A 17768-nucleotide genomic window follows, 5' to 3' on the forward strand; every position below is an offset into this window, starting at 1 on the left:
AAAAACCATCTCAGAAATTGTTTGAGATAATATCTCACCTGAAGCTTAAAATAAATTATGAATTTCTGAATAAGAATCACATTTTTTTTTTTAATCCATAATTCTTTGAAGATCACTGTTTCTTAGAGGCACTGAGCCCAGCTAAAAGTTGTTCAGATACTCTTTTGTTGTTCAGCTACAGGATACTGTTATATTTCACATAAAGAGTAGAAATAGAAGGCAATAAAAAGCTGGTACGTTACTGCATCAGAAGAGAACAATATTTTAAATAAAAAGCATTCATAGAAGCCAGAGGTCTGGGAGTATACTGAGACTAAAAATAATAATCGTTAGGAAAGATAAAGATAAATTCTTTTATGAAATAGTGTTAACTCATTAAACTCATGGCCACAGGATTCTGAGATAAAAAACTTACAAATTCATTAGCATTCATATAAACAGAAACACAAAATTGCAGGAGTTGGAAGGGACCTCAAGAGATCATCATGTCCAACCCCCTCTGAAAAAGCAAGTAGCCTACAATAGGTTGCACAGGTAGGTGTCCAGATGGGTCTTGAATATCTCCATAGAAGGAGACTCCGCAGCGTCTTTGGGCAACCTCTTTCAGTGCTCTGTCACCCGTACTGTAAATAAGTTCTTCCGCATGTTTGTATGAAACTTCCTATGTCTAGTTTTAAGCCATTACTCCTTGTCCTATTGCTACGCACCACCAAGAGGAATGTGACCTCATCCCTTTGTCTCCCATCTCCCTTGAGATATTTATAAACATAAATCCAATCCCCACTCAGTCTTCTTTTCCCGAGGCAGAACAGACCCAAGTTACTCAGCCTTTCCTCATAGAGAAGGTGCTCCAGGCCCCTTATCATCTTTAATGCTCTCTTCTGGACTCCTTCCGGGAGATCCTTGTTTCTTTTTGAACTGGGGAGCCCAGAATTGGACACAGTATTCTAAATATGTCCTCACCAGGGCAGAGTAGGGGAGAAGGACCACATCCCTCCACCTGCTGGCCGCAATCTTTTAATGCACCCTAGGATACCGTTGGCCTTCTTGACCACTGCTTTATCTAACAAAGGTGTCTGCTGCCAAAAAACACTTGGCACATAAGAGGACAGGCAAATCTTTTTACCATCAACTCAGAAGAAAAACAAATACTGCATTACTGGATCATCTGACCGTTTAACTTGTGAACTATGTGTTAAGCTTATTTATGGGGAGTGAGAACTCTACTTTAGGAATCAGCAAGTGTATCACTCATGTCAAGCTGTTGTGATCATAGAATCATAGAATCGCTAAGGTCAGAAAAGACCCACAGGATCATCCAATCCAACCATTAGCCCTTCACCAATGGTTCCCGCTAAACCATGACCCTCAACACAACATCCAAACGCTCTTTGAACACCACCAGGCTCGGTGACTCCACCACCTCTCTGGGCAGCCCATTCCAGTGCCTGACCACCCTTTCAGAGAAGTAGTATTTCCTAACGTCCAGCCTGAATCTTCCCTGGTGCAGCTTGAAGCCATTCCCTCTAGTCCTATCACTAGTCACACGAGAGAAGAGGCTGACCCCCAGCTCACTACAACCTCCCTTCAGGTAGTTATAGAGAGCAATAAGGTCTCCCCTGAGCCTCCTCTTCTTCAGACTGAACAATCCCAGCTCCTTCAGCCGCTCTTCATAAGGCCTGTGCTCCAGACCCCTCACCAGCTTTGTTGCCCTCCTCTGGACACGCTCCAGGGCCTCAATGTCTTTCTTACAGTGAGGGGCCCAAAACTGGACACAGTATTCAAGGTGCGGCCTCACCAGTGCTGAGTACAGGGGGACAATTACTTCCCTGTTCCTGCTGGCCACACTATTTCTGATACAAGCCAGGATGCCATTGGCCTTCTTGGCCACCTGGGCACACTGCTGGCTCATGTTCAGTCTAGCGTCAGTCAACACCCCCAGGTCCATTTCCTCTATACAGTCTTCCAGTCACACTGCCCCAAGCCTATAGCGTTGCCTGGGGTTATTGCGGCCAAAGTGCAGGACCCGGCATTTGGTCTTGTTGAATCCCATCCCAGTGGCTTCAGCCCACCTATCCAGCCCATCCAGACCCCTCTGTAGGGCCTCGCTACCCTCAGGCAGATTGACACTTCCAGCCAGCTTGGTGTCATCTGCAAACTTACTGAGGGTGCACTCAATACCCTCATCCAGGTCATCAATAAAGATATTAAACAGGACAGGCCCCAGCACCGACCCCTGGGCAACACCACTCGTGACCGGTCGCCAGCTGGATTTAACTCCATTCACCACCACTCTCTGGGCCCGGCCCTCCAGCCAGTTCCTTACCCAGCCAAGAGTGTATCTGTCCAAGCCACGGACTGCCAGCTTCTGGAGGAGAATACTGTGCGAGACAGTGTCAAAGGCTTTGCTGAAGTCTAGGTAGACCACATCAACAGCCTTTCCCTCATCCACCAGACGGGTCACTAGATCATAGAAAGAGATCAGGTTGGTCAAGCAGAACCTGCCCTTCGTGAACCCATGCTGGCTAGGCCTGATCCCCCGGTTGTCCCGCACATGCCGCGTGATCTCCCTCAAGACAATCTGCTCCATAATCTTCTCTGGCACCGAGGTCAGGCTAACAGGCCTGTAGTTCCCTGGATCCTCCCTGCAGCCCTTCTTGTAGATGGGAGTCACATTGGCAAGCCTCCAGTCTTCTGGGACCTCACCCGTCAACAAGGAGCGCTGATAGATGATGGAAAGCGGCTCGGCTATCTCCTCCACCAGTTCCCTCAGCATTCTCGGGTGAATCTCATCCGGTCCCATGGACTTGTGGCAGTCCAGTTGGAGTAGCAGGTCTCTGACTGTTTCCTCCTGAATTGTGGGGGGTTTAGTCTGCTCCCCAGCCAAGGCTGCCAGGTCAGAGAGCAGAGAAACCTGAGGATAACCAGTCTGTCTTTTAAAGACAGATGTAAAGAAGGCATTCAGAATGTCTGCCTTTTCCTTATCCTCAGTGGTCACATTCCCAGCCTCATCCAGTAGAGAATGGAGATTCTCTCTGGTCCTCCTCTTGCTGTTGATAAACTTGTAAAAGAGTTTCTTGTTCCCTTTTACCCCAGCAGCCAGGTTGAGTTCAAGCTGGGCTTTAGCCTTTCTGATTTTCTCCCTGCACATCTTAACAACTTCTTTGTATTCTTGTGATATGAAGATGAATTAAAACTTTTGGGCAAATCTCAGTGAGCCATATAGTAGCTTTTGTTATGCAATTCCAGGGAATTCCAAAACTCATATTGTGGCCTGCAAGATCGCTGTACACCAGAGAGACCACTGGTGACAGAAAGACAGGGGACAACCTGTGCCATTTTTTTCTCCTCCATTAGCATCACTGCATTGGTCAGATAGCTGATTGTATGTTGTTATTATTTGTTAGTTTTATTCCAATTCTATTCCTGCTTCTTTCTTTTGCTTTTGGAAGCTGCAAAGATAAACGCTGGCAGATACAGCTGCTTTAAACCAGTTTCAGATCAACCAAAAAAGGTAAAGGTCACAGTCTAGTAAAAAAGAAGGAATTGTTTATCCCTTTCTGAGGATCAGGGTTCACCAAAAACTCCAAAGATCCTTCTCTTTGCCGCTGCCAGCCCTTAAATGAGGTTAGTGAAAGCCAGACCCTGGGTCCACCCCTTCCAATTGCACAGGTGAATTGCTTCCATCTGTGGTCTCAGGGCTGGCTATACCCCTTCCCCAGGTACTCAGTCACTGGTTCAGGCTGTGACCTAACAGTTCCCATACAGAAGCCTTGAGAATTCAGCCCTGTAGTTACTCTGCCTTACAGCAAAGATTGAGCTCATGTAAAATCCTTGGGATGTTCTGGAGAGCACGATTCATTATTAAGAAGACCTGGTGATAGCCAGTGGGCTACTAGAGGAGTGACAGACCCCATAGAATGAAGGAAATGTGGAACAGGCCAACAGCATTTTGCCTATACTGGCAGTACAAGCAAAGGAGAAAATACATAGGTTCAATTGACTTTGGCCTATACTAAGCACATCATAGAAGTGAGTGTGACGGTCCTCTTTTACAGAAGAGCCCGAATCATATTACTGATAACGTACCTCAATACATATAAGTACATTTTTCAACTTAAACTTCAATATCATTCATCTAATGGTCATCTTAATACTTAAGTTATACAGTGAGTTTATCATCCCTTCGCTATATCCTGTATTTTTAAGGAATGTTAAGTTTTCAAACAAGCCACTGAATGGCACTGTAGCTTGATCTCAACCACTATGTTGTAGTTCTGTTCTTTTGCAACTATAACAAAATATTCAGTTTGTTGCTCCAAAATAAGTTAACCACTTAACCGATTCAGTTTCCCCAAAATTACAGCCAATAAACTATATGAATTGTCAGTTCTGTTAGCAATTGTATACAATATACAAAACTGCTAAATACTCCAGGTGACTTGTAGCACCAGTCAATTATTTCTCAAGAATTCTTGTCTGAAAAGAAATTGAAAATTCTAGGGACTATTATAGATCTTATAAATAGAACTTCTCTCTCATGCTGTGTGTGGACACCCAGCTGCTGGCAGCAAGTCTGCAGGGCTTTCTGTGAGGTAAGGCCAGGGCTACCTGGCTCCAGCAGCCCACCACAGGGCCCTACATCTGAAAATGCTGCACAGCAGTTGTGTGAGATGGTGATGAAAAATAATGTGAGAGAAACAACCCTACAGAAACCAATGTTATTGAAGAAGGAGGGGAGGAGGTGCTTCAGGAAGCACTGGCTGGGCAGCCAGAGCTGGGGCAGGGGCCTAAAAGGGAAGCAGGCAGAGGGCCTGGAGGGCTGCAAACCCTGCACACAGCCTCTGGTAGGCACAGCACAGACAGAGCCCACAGAGCACTGGCAGAAAGGCAGACAGGCTCCATAGGTCCTCAGAGGGCTGGTGCACAGCTGGTTGCAGCCCTGAAAGCCAGAAAAGTCTGCCTGAAACAGCCTGAAAGAACAGACTTGCCTTCAGCGATGGTGAGGGAAAGGAGAAGCAGCTTTACAATCCCATTTGATCTCTGTTATGTCTGTTCTCTGTGTTTTGAGGTTGTGCTGCTGGAAAACATGAATCAGCCTTGTTTATGTGCTTACAAAGTAAGATTCACTTTAAAGGACCTTTAAATCTTTAAAAAATCTATTGCAAACTAAGGATTTAGATGAGGGCATCTGTGACCCAAGATCACAATTACACAATTCCCCGATTACCCCAGAGAAATGTACATAATCTATTACACATTAGCGCATTAGGGTAGAAGAGAAAGAAACTGTGTGAGATTCTATTTTGTATTTTATGTACTGTGGAGGCAGCCACTCATCATTAAAATAAAAGCAACTACACATATTTTAATATATATTTAATAACATATTTAGTAATACAAGGTTACTTGCACTACATTTATATTTGGGATTAGGAGTTAACCTATAAACAAATTGTATCATAGCTATGATAGTATCAGGAAGTAGTAACAGGAAGCTGCAAATTAAAATTCATTTTCTCTAGGTGCAGTTTTTGAGCTATTTTAGTGGACAAGGGTAAACAGAAAAATACAAAAGGTATTCAAGTGCTATTTTGATTTTGAAATACAATATCATTATATAAACAAAACAGGAACAAATTGTCCTTTTTGGTTTGTAAAACAACAAAGCAAATAAGTATTTCTGCATGGCACTATACATATACATATGTCTGAGAGCCTCCAACTTAATTTTAAGCAGGGATCTAAAGAAAATACAGCTCATAATAGGCAGCAGCTGGAGGGATATGTTAATTAGTTAAATGCTGACAGCTTTGCTACTTTTCTTTTCAGGTTTGAACTGTGAGTTTAGGCCTTGTGAGGCCAGTAATCCCTGTGAGAATGGAGCTGTGTGCACAGAAGAAATGAATTTGGATGCTTTTCCCCTTGGATTCCAGTGCCAGTGTGTGAAGGGTTTTGCAGGTCCACGCTGTGAGATCAATGTCAATGAGTGCAGTTCTAACCCTTGCCTCCATGGATACTGTTATGACAGTGAGTTCAGTCTGGTTACTTCTTTAATTTAGAATAGTCTTTCTGTTGAAGCATCTGTAGCTACTGAGCTGCTCTGGGGAGAGCAGTGGATAATTTACTGAAATTTAGTTTGTCTGGAGTTCCATAGCCAGTGCCTGGAGGATTATTTTTGCCAACTGTCTCGACTCCTGGTCCTGAGGTTTGTGTATTTAGGGGCAGCTAATGAGAAATTTTAATGAGATTTGTGCTGTCTCCTTTGATACCTAAATTAGCCAAACATATCTTACATTGTGCATCTGATGAAACAAGTCAGTTGCTGAAAAGGAGCTCGTAGAGCAATTAGGCACTGTATGTGATAATTCTAACGAGTCCAAAAACTGCATTAATTATCAAACATGGAAAATAGAGTGTCCATTTACTATCATGTGCTTTGTATCATGTAACTGTGTAACTGACTCTTTTCCTGGTAGTTGTACTTGCATGCTTTAGAAGTAACCTGATGATGAATTACTCTAACATATTCTGTCTGGATCGGCAGGCTACACTGAAAAGCAGCCAGTACTTAATGGAGTACTCAATGGAAAGTGTTATGGGTTAAAACCTATCAGAACCCATTCTGTGTTTGGTAAACCAAAGGGAAAGTGCTAATTTTCAGAAAAACTTACTAACTCTGGTTGAAAAAGGGAATGATATCTGGAGGTCACATAGTTAAACCTCCTACTGGACTGACATCATCTTTTCCTCACTGAATTTTGAAAGCCCTTAAGGAAGGACAGAAATTCCAGAAACTCTGGAAGGCCCATTCTACTTCTGCACTACTCTTGTAGTGATTTCTACCCCCTCAATATCCCATATGGATCTCCTAAGCTGTAATTTTTTTTCCATCAGCCCATATCACTAGAAAAAGGAATTTAGTTGTCATTTCTGTAACTGCTTTTAAAGTTATTATTACCTAATTATCTAACTACTAACCTGTCCCTGAAGGGACTAATACAGAGCAAGCCTAGATGACTCCGCCTTTCCCCTTACTTGAAGCATTGGGCCAACCTGAGATTTTCCCTGAAATTCAGAATTCTTAAGACAAATTTACAGAAAATCTAATTGACTTGCTGTCCTAAAAATTCTAACTCCAAATTGCTAAGTATATTCTTGCCTAACACTCTCCTAGTTAAATAAAAAAAAAATAATTATGAATAGGCTTTAAAAATTCCATGTTTTCATGCATGGGAAAAAGATGACTGGCTTCATAATTTATCTAGTAAGGACCATTTCCTGAGAAGTTTACAGATATTTTCTATTTGCTGTATATTCACTCAGAAACATTTTTGAACTGGAACTTAGATGAGATGCAGTAAAGTTCTTCATGCCACATGTTTTTTTTTGGATGTTTTGGCTTTGTGGTACCTCTAATATTGACTTGTACCATGTGGACGTGTCAGTTCCACTGCACTGCACTGCACTTTTTGCACTGACTGTAGAAAGCTCAAATACTGAGGAAGATGTAAAGCTCTAAAAAGATAAAAAATGCTGCTGCTCTGGAGGACTTAACATATTTGATGAATATAATAGCAGCTCTGTGTATAGACACAGTGACAGACTAGATTTCATGGTAAATCTCAGAGATAATGAAGAACCCAGGGACCTCTTTGAGTTTATAGGAAATCCAGGCCTGCAAGAGCTGCAATTATTGCTCTCACAAACTCCTTATACAGATGTAACACTCTAAAGATTCATCTCCCTTTAGATTATTAATGATGAAAAACAGGTATAATTCTTATCATTATCTTGCTATTAGCAAGAATGAAGAATAAAAATCCATAGTAGGTTAAGCTGCCAAATTCTAGACAAGTTTTCCTTTAATGTAGTGCTATAATAGAAGGCATTTCTTACAAAACAAAACAACCTCCTACCCACCACAAAAAAAAAAAAAGACATTTAACCATCCCAATGACATTTAACCATCCCAATCTCAAGCACAATATTAAAGATATAAAACTATGAATATAAGATTTTGAACTAAAATCTTTTATTCGCTCATGAGATGTCACTACTTTTTCAGAAGCTAGTAAATGAAAATTGATTTATAATTCTTATGTTAAAACATTTGAATTTTTAATTAAATGCAGTGCATAATATTAAAGAGGTGTTTTAACATAATTCATTTAATTTATTTCCATTCTAACATGTCTACGCTTTTCATGTACACCATTGTGATGATTAGTTGTAACTGTAGCTTACTTAAATTTACAACATTCAGCCATTACACCGAAGCAACCCTAGTACTGAAATACTATTTCTGTTACAGTTGTCAACGGCTTCTATTGCTTGTGCAACCCAGGATATGCAGGACTAACATGTGAGCAGGACATTGATGACTGCATAAACAATGCTTGTGAGCACAATTCTACTTGTGTTGACCTGCATTTGGTTAGTACAAAATATTTTTTAATTAAGATGTTTGTTCAGTTCTGCCTGAAAGCTAGATTTATGTGTTCAGGACTGTTCCAAGTCCTGAACATGTGCTTAATGCATACACCTGTAAAGAGTTTTATACTTTGTCTTTCCATTTTATTTATTTATTTATTTATTAATGTAGGTTTCCCTGAAAGTAATGCTTCCTATTTATTTGCATGGAAACTACATCAGATATAAAGAGCACAAGAATACTACTTGATAGAGCAAATTCTCAGTTACAAATACAATTTTTCAACATAGTCACCACCACTGGCAATGCATTTTTACCCATGATGAACAACAGCCTGCGTGCAGTGCGCATAAAAATCTGCACCAGTGCAGGTGACTGAATGTCACTGTCGCCACTGCTCAAACACACCACCGACCACCTCACTGTGCTCACATCCACTGTTTGGTCTCCATAAATGTTCAGCAAATGTTAATGGTTGTCAGTGGGTGCAATTTTTCCTGCATGGAGAAATTCAATTCCACACATTTGCTTCATATGCACTTCATGTCAGATGCCGTTTTGTTAGACTACCCCTCTGCTGCCATCTGTCACATGACAGCACCTAGTGGAATAATTGGCAGGAAGGTTCAACCTCTACTGCCATGCCACCAATATCCGCCTACATAATAAAGTAGGAGGCATTACTTTCAGAGCAGACCTAATAGAATTATTGTTTATTTATAATCATACAGGCAATGAATGATTTTATCATGTAAAATTAGTTATTGAGTCAATATGGTTATTTAGAGAATTCAGTGAGATTATTTTCAACTATAAACATTTTCTGTGTTTATGGCCTTATTATAAATGACAGCAATACTCATTTACACCCATGACATTGCCCTCAAAGGGCTTAAAAAGTCTTCTACTGTGCAAAGTTGCTTTATTTTAAGTACTTCACCAATTAATTTCAAAACTATTCAGCTATATTAGTTCCTGAAACTTGGAAAGTGTTAAAAAACAACTTATTCTCAGAAATAAAAAATGATTCCTTCATGGAAGGAATAGAGAGGAACAAACGTACATTTTTAAAAATTTGGCACCAGGCCTGGCCCATGTTCTGTGTCACAATTCTCGGGAATCCTAAGTCAGGAACCAATTTGTTTTCAGTGTACTCAGTAGGGACACTAAGACTGTATAGTACAAATATTGTCCTTCAGGAACATTCAAACTGTCAAGGAAATTAGTTGTGGTCTAAAAAAAAATGGAAGAAAGATTGGCTTTTTAAAATTTCTTTTAATTTCACCCAGCATGTTTGTAACAAATTTAAATTAACTAAATGTTAAAGAAAGGAGTAGAATTCAGATCAAAATGCGTATATCTAAGTACACACCAATGGTGCTATGACTCCTTGCTGATGCAGTCAGTACAACCCAGAGATGACTTCAGCCACCCATATGTAGATGTCCACTTTGGGTGAAGTGAACAACACAGTAGATGTCCCTGACTGTATAGCCCCTGTATGGTTACTGAGTGACTACTAATGCTGAGATAGGTACTCATGTTTCCAGCATTCCAGCTGAATTCCATCCAAGGAGCCCAGAACAGTGTGAGGAGTGTGGGAGTGTGGTGGTGTTTGTTTGGGCTTATTTTTTTTTTTTTTCTCTAGTATATAAAGGAAATTGCACTTTCTGATAAATCCTGGTGGTAATCCAATTATCATTATTTCCTTAACTTGAACAGAAGTTACATGCTTCAATAGAATTTTCTCCAATAATCTACTCTTGTTTCCAGAACTGTTTCTTTTTTTTTTCATGGTTAGAACACATAATACTTTCTATAATTATGCTTTGAGAACTTGTAAGTACATTAGATAATATTCAGTGCTTGATATAGAGACTATAGAGCTTATGTTGCTTCTGTTCTTGTCTTTGGACATGATTGCAAATGCATATATTTTCTTTAGCACTAGAACTCAATATTTCAAGTTCCCATACTGGACACATATTGCCATCTTAAAATCAGGTGTTTCAGAAATAAGTTTCATGCTAGTAAGACATGTTCTGTCCTGCTTTTATGAGACTGCGTTGTATATGTGGACATCCTATGTATTACCTGTCTGCAGCTGATACATTAACTGAGACCTGAGATGTAATTAAAGTGGAAATATATATATACATGCAGAAGTTAAAACAAGACCCAAAAATATCAGAAATGAACAAAATTACAGATACTCTAGATAATGAACATATAATTCCACCAAGAGTGTTCTCTAAGCTTAACCAAATGAGTTGTAATACAGATCCAGGGGGAGTTTCAATTTAGGCAAAATTAAACCTGCCAAAGAATGGTAGCTCACAGCAATTTTTAATGTTAATTTTGACTCTTTTTCATCTTTGTTTTCTCGATTCATTTGTGTTTATTCTTGTCCTGTAGTATCTATCCATTTCTCATCTTCTTTGTCACAGACCGATGGCATTTTGTTGTAAATGGTCTGTGATGCAGCAAATCAGTGAGATGTGTACTGACTTTCAGAGAAAGTCTGACATTAAAAAAAAGTAAAAATTTATTCAGCATGGATTCAATGACTATATAGAGGAAATAAATATAAACTTAAGGTGTTATTTTAGACCTTGGATTTGATATTTTTCAGACCTCAATGGCTTTCTCAACATAGTTCACCTATGTTGTCAGCATTACAGAAAACATTCAAAGTGAAATGCTCACTCTGATGTTACTTAATGGGTACATAAAAGAAATTCAGAATTTGTTCTGCGTTAGGAGACTGTTCTTTGTAATTTGTGATAATAATGTGAATTTATGCTCTTAAAAAAAAAACAATACAGAACTGGCTCTGTTTAGTTGAAAAACTAGTATCAGCATGTAATTAGTAGTACAAAAAATAGGGAATTACTAATAGTTTTGTTTAGCTATGGCAAAAATAGTGTATTGCTATTCAATATTTATATATTCTCATTATATTGTCTATACTATATTCACTTAAACTAATATTACTGCTACTAGTTTATGAAAGAAATCTCATGTGGTTCATCTTAAGTTGACTCCAGAAAGGTAAATGTAAAACTAGCTCAGTAAGTAATTGGATTATTCAGTTTGTGTGGAATGACATTATTTGGCATACAGTGTTGTTCTTGGTGTATTCACTTTCAAATGACACTGAATTTCTTCCATTTGAAATGATGCAGTTTTATACCCCAAGATTCCTCAGTGATGAATACAAACAAGCTTAATGAATTAATGAGAATTGATAAAAATGGAAGACCCATTCCCTCTTCATCTTCAGCCAGAATAATGGGAAAAGAGTAGATATTGACATAACAATCCTGTAGAGAATTAATTTTTAACATTTAAAGGGGCATCTTCTCCTTTAAAAAGGTAATAAACTGGAGAATTGGGAACAACTGAGGCATAATCAAGGAATACTTAAGAACAGACGGAGAGCGCAATAGTGTCATAATTTCTATATGAGCTATGCTTTTGTTCTGAAGATAAATTACAGTTCCCTTATTATACAAGTCAAGGACCAAAGATCTTAATGTGGGAGAAAGACTTCCAACAGACACTGTAATGGCAACATACACTTCACAGTCTTTCGTTGAGTCTCCAGGCAGAGGATTGCATTAAGCAATTGGACCGTGGGATGAGATCAGGACAAGTGAAGTACACAACTGAATGACACAACTAGGTCAACTTAAGGAGGCTCTGATTTTCTACTGCATCCGTGAATTCCAGTCACCTGAGATCTACTATATACCAGGACAAGTCACAATTAGTCATATTAGTAGAACTTTTGGTAGCTCCAGAATAATTAATTGGCTAACTATGTAATGAAAATTCTATTCTGCAGTCCAATAACTCAGATATCTTTGATGCATTTTTCTAGTTCAAAGTAAGAAGCTGACAGAGACAATTAGCATTTCTAGAAAGACACTTGCATTACATCTTTTTCCTTTTTGTGTTGGTAACATAGCATAGTACAGAGCTTTAAAACAAGACAACCTTGTTATATAAACCATGCACTAGCACAAATAAGCACAAAAAATTACAGTCCTGTGTGCTGTGTTGACCACAGCTGGTGTTTAAGCACCACACAGCTGCTCACTGACTCTATCCCCATTGTAGGATGAGAGAGAGAATAGAGAGAGTGAAGCAATGTTAAGCAATGGGTGATGAATTATAAAGTTCTATTCAATTTTAATGGAAGAGAAATTATTTTACCTATTGCAACTACTACGAGTAAGAGGAACCAATTGCTTCCTTCTTTGGATCTCCTAGGCCAGCAAGCATTAAAAGTGGCTAATACTTCTAGTACTATCAGCGTGGATTCCTATCCCTTATACTGATAAACAGTATACAAAATTGTCATTTTATTTTGTGACTAACTATAAATAACTTAAGGTATTGAAAAAGGAGATTGATGTTGGGAAGGTTGGTTTGATGCCAGTTGCCTTTCATATTGCCAATAACTGTGTTCGAGGTTTTTTTGTTTGTTTAAGAAATATATATGTAACAAAACATTCCTGAATAATATATAAGTGAATTTCACTGTTCTAAGAGACTTTTGGCCAGTCCTACACAAAAGATTGGGAAATACCAGATTTATAAGCATGTAGAAAAAAAATAATTATTCAGTCAAACTAACGGATCAAAATAATGGAATAAGAGATGTAGCAGAATGACTGGAAGGCTGCAGTGCTGTTGCTGCAAAAGTAAGTCCTCAGTAGCTGAGGAAAGGAAAAAGATGTTGAAGCTTTCAGCATACAGTAGATAAGTACTGAAAAATAAACAGTAGTTATATTATAAACTGTAATTATTTGTATGGTTTTTGTTTTTAAGGTGGCAGAAGGACTCAAGGTGAATTTCAATGATGTGTTTTTAATAATGTACATTTGGAGTAGTAGGGAAGGCTTCTATGAAAGAGAGAGAGATAGTACCAGTTTATATATATATATATATATATATATATATATATATATATATACATACATTCCCCAGAAAAAAAAATCAGAAAAAAATTTGAAAGTTAATAGACAAGAGGTCTAACCAACTGATCGTATTTCAAGAACGTAACCCAGAAGTAGCACATTACATAAATTGTAAAGGAAGGATTAATTTTAAGGAACTATGTCATTGAAAACTAAGGTAAAAAGTAGTAGTTCTGTTAACTAGTTAGTCAAGTCTTTGCACTGATGTAATTTCCTAAATTTGTCATCCACCCTTAGAATCACTTAATATATTCTTCTTAGTAGGGAGAAAACATTATTTCCAAAACTTTTAATGTATTTTAGAACATCCAGAGATGCTCAAGGTATGATGAAGTAATTCAGCCTCAGGAGGCTCTGCCTTCTTGCTGATAAGAACGGGTGGTCTGACATTCAAAATGAGAACAGACACTAGATACACCTTCTTCAATGAAACACTTCCAGATTTCTGTGGGACTGGAAATTCTCTAAGGTGTCAATAAAGCAAACAAACTCTGCCTCTGGAACTGGTCTGAAAGAGAACCTAGTTTTAACTAAAGGTCAGACCATATAGCATGAATATCATATAGGGTAAGCAAGCAAGAAGCTGTTAAGAGTTCCCAGGTCACAAGAATTCAAGTGGAGTTGTTATATGTGACTTTAATTGACTTCATTGAGAGAATCCATGTGCTGAGATTGTGAATGTGCTGTTTGACAAATCAGTTTCAGATTACCAATTACACACTCCAGAAAAGAACACACAGCAGCTGGAGTTCACTTAAGAAACTCACAACTGCAGTCAGTAGTTGTTCTGTAAACTTCTGCTGTTAATACAAGTCCCTGTGCTGCCCTGAGGATTTGACTTGCCTCGATATATTACATCTTCTACGTATATATAGTTTAAAAAAAAGTGTCCTCAGAGTCCTTCAATAAAAGTTATCTTTGTTAAAGATCTAGTGAAAGAACTCCCTTCTCTGCTTTGTGCTGCAGTGCTGGTGAATAAGCAGTGCTGCAAAGCTACAAAGTACACAGGCTGAAAACTTAAGTCATTATGGATTTTATTCCTCTATGCTCGAATATGTCCACTTGAGTCAAAGCCATTGGAATGTACAAAATTAACTAATGACTTCCTAACTTAGGATGATATCCTTCATATTGATCCACAGAATTGCTTGTTGCTTGAAGGGAGTGATTATGATGTCTTATGTCTCAGTCATCTAATTGAAGTCAGCAAATAAGCAAGAGAAAAACAGGATCTATTAAAGATAAAAGGAAACAATTGTTCATTAAGTTCTCATTTAACATATTTGCTCTATTTATTATAGTATTTAAATTGCTTAATTTTGACTTTTTGGAAGTAAATTGTAGACATACATGAAAACAGCTTTAACCAGCAATGTTGGTAAATGCCATAGGCATGTAAGCCTTCTATTATCTTTCTCATAAACTGAATTTTAAGCATTATGCAGAATTGAATAAGTTCAAATTCACAAAGTGGAGGAAAGGGAGACTAAGAGGCAGCTAAAGATGGAATTTCCAATGAGATTTCTGAACAGATGGCAAATCAATTTGATAAAGTTACAGGAAGGGGATCCCAGATGGTGTGTAAGCTGTAGGTTATGCCAGCAGCAAGGAGGGTGGATGGAGAGAATCACTGATAGCAGAGAAAAACTGAAGAACTTCACAGAACTGTCTGGAGAACCATGGCCTGTGTATGGAAAGCATAACCCTAAATCTCTGATTTTTATATGGTATAGAGACTGACATTTTGTTTGAGGCAGAACTGAAGCTTTTGTACCTTCAAAAGCATTAGATGATGGGCAGGCAGTTTTATGATAGAGACATAGGCCTATAGACACTTCAGTGACTCATTAGGATTTAGCTGCAGAGACGTGGACACAGCAAATTGTCTGTATTTATTATATTTACAGAACAGAAGGTCACAAAAGGATATGGGTCCATGAGGAAATCACTCTGAAATAAGTTGAATCGGGAAATTTAAAGATCTTCAATCAGTCTTTGGTACCTGCCCATAAGTGTTTTTAACATGCAGCACACAAGAAATAAGATTTAATTTATTTTTCAGTAAAATGATGATGAACTAATCAAACTGCTGTGGAATAAGTCTGAGCATCAGGACAATTACTGAAAAGGAGCTCTTGGACTGTAATTTCACATAACACTTTCTATTACAATTGTCTCTGAAATCAAGCCATATGATTCTGGGCAGAGAATTTTAAGTCTCATCTAAACTCTGTTTAGAGAGCAGCATTGCACATTCTTTCATGATGTATTTTTGTGACATTTGTCATCAATGAAGCTAGGCATCTTGAAAACACATACTTTTATTTGTAAACACATTACCTTTTGCTTTAGTACTGAACTTTTGCTTTTAGTTTTTAGTTTTAGGTGTTTAGCTTTTAGTTTTAGGTGTTGAGTGCTCAGCAGTTCTGAAAATCAACTCTTAAGCAAAAAAATCAGAAAATAAAAATGAGGCATTAATTCAACCTATGAAAAATTACCTGCTAGGTTAAACCAACCTCAGTTTAAGTATTATCTAATTTATTTAGGGTACCATTCAACTGAAACCTTAAACTAACTCTTCTCGTTGGTTCTAAATATTGTTCTAAATATAAGTGGACAGAAAAACACATATTTTCCTTTACTGCATCCCTGAGTAGACTGGTTTCCTCATGCTCTTTTGTACACTGTATGAAGCAATGGAAAATTATTTTATTCAAGTAGATTAAAAAAAAAAAAACAACGAAATTCTGGCATTGCTTACATTTTGAGTATATTTGATTTTTAAACTCTTGCATTTTCATTTTCACTTACAACTTTATGCGAGCTAAGTATAATTGATATGTCAGTACATAGAAGTTTTTCAATGAGCAAGTCATTTTCTGTCATCATATAGTAGATCTTCTTTATTCTTGAATGAGAATTGATAATGCATATATCCCCATCAGTATTTGAAAGGCCCTGGCACTCCTCTTCTCCCACTGTAGCTGACAGAAAAAATTGCTGATTTCAGAGTGTCACCAAACAAATATATTCTAATTACAAGATCAGCTTTTTGGATACTATGGCAGACACATGACATGCATAATCCACTGTCAAGCCAGTTTTTAATCTTTTTCTAAGGAAAAAAGAAAAAAAAAAAAAAAAAAAAAAAAAAAAGACTTTCCAGGATACTATCCATTGATTTTGAAGCCATATCTTCACAGGTATGGTATTGAAAAAGAAAGAAAAGATCAAAATCAACTCTAACTCCAGGTCTGCTCATCCCTTTATCTGTTTCCCACAAAAAATTCTATTAATAAAAATTAATTCAGTCTGTTTTCTCTTTCTGTGAAAGAAAAAATGTCTTATACAAGGAAACCTAGTTTCTACTGCAAGCAAATTTGCTTACATTATCAACTCTTATTCAAGAACTTCATAATGTAAAAAGCAGCTCGCCCTTAATTTTAGAGGCACTACTGGGTGTTGTAATAAACTGATAATCAAACATCAAACAAAATCAAGTCTTCTGATAACTATTCCCTGGCAATATAACTCATAGATCCTACACTGCCAGCTCTGCCAATTACTGTACCATGGTCAGCAGGGAGTTTGCTATTTTGACACCTGAAAGCAACTGAATTTTCTTTTTCTGAAACTTAAGAAGCCTGTCAGACTTCTGTTAGACTTATCTATACCTGATGCCCTTAGGCTACTTCTCAGATGGCCCTTTGATTAGTTCTTTTGAATGACTTCCAGAAATCATATTAAGGCTCTAGATATAATGTTGTCCATTTTCACTACAGGATTAGCCGAAGATGGAAACTTTTATACTAAAAATTGATTTATAAAACAAAGAACTGAGGTGATAATAAGATGAAAGTTATCAAAATGACCATACAGCAAGATATTTTTCAAGTTCCAACAGATTGGTTTAGATCATCAAGGTAAATTGAGCTGTATGCAGACCAAATTAAAACAGTTTAATGCTATTGTTTCAATAGAATAAAATAGAATGTAAGAAAGTAATATATATATATTTTAATACATGTATTTTATTTTTTATAAATATATTTAGTTTGAAGTATATTTTTCAGGGAAAATACAAGAATAGGACTGGACTGTCATATTCCTACTTACAAGCAGCCAATTCTGGGAATACTGCCATTGACTTAATATGAAACAATGAAATGAGAACTTATACTATTTCTCAGATACCAACCCTTAGATAAGGAACTGGCTGGATGGTCGCACTCAGAGAGTTGCAGTCAACAGATCAGTGTCCAAATGAAGATCAGTGGTGAGTGGCATTCCTCAGGGATCAGTGCTGGGACCGCTGTAACATCTTTGTAGGCAACATGGATAGTGTGATC

The 17768-nt window shown here is 37.8% G+C and overlaps 1 protein-coding gene across 1 annotated transcript in view; it reads left to right on the forward strand.

Moving 5' to 3' along the window:
- Positions 1-17768, forward strand: part of EYS (eyes shut homolog) — a 676382-nt gene that overhangs the window by 161130 nt on the left and 497484 nt on the right. The window contains exons 11-12 of the mRNA XM_040698528.2: positions 5833-6030; positions 8315-8436. Of these exons, the coding sequence (XP_040554462.1) occupies positions 5833-6030; positions 8315-8436 (320 nt within the window). The remainder of the gene's footprint in view (positions 1-5832; positions 6031-8314; positions 8437-17768) is intronic.

The sequence above is a fragment of the Gallus gallus genome, chromosome 3 (assembly GCF_016699485.2).
Source record: "Gallus gallus isolate bGalGal1 chromosome 3, bGalGal1.mat.broiler.GRCg7b, whole genome shotgun sequence".
Classification (NCBI taxonomy): domain Eukaryota; kingdom Metazoa; phylum Chordata; class Aves; order Galliformes; family Phasianidae; genus Gallus; species Gallus gallus.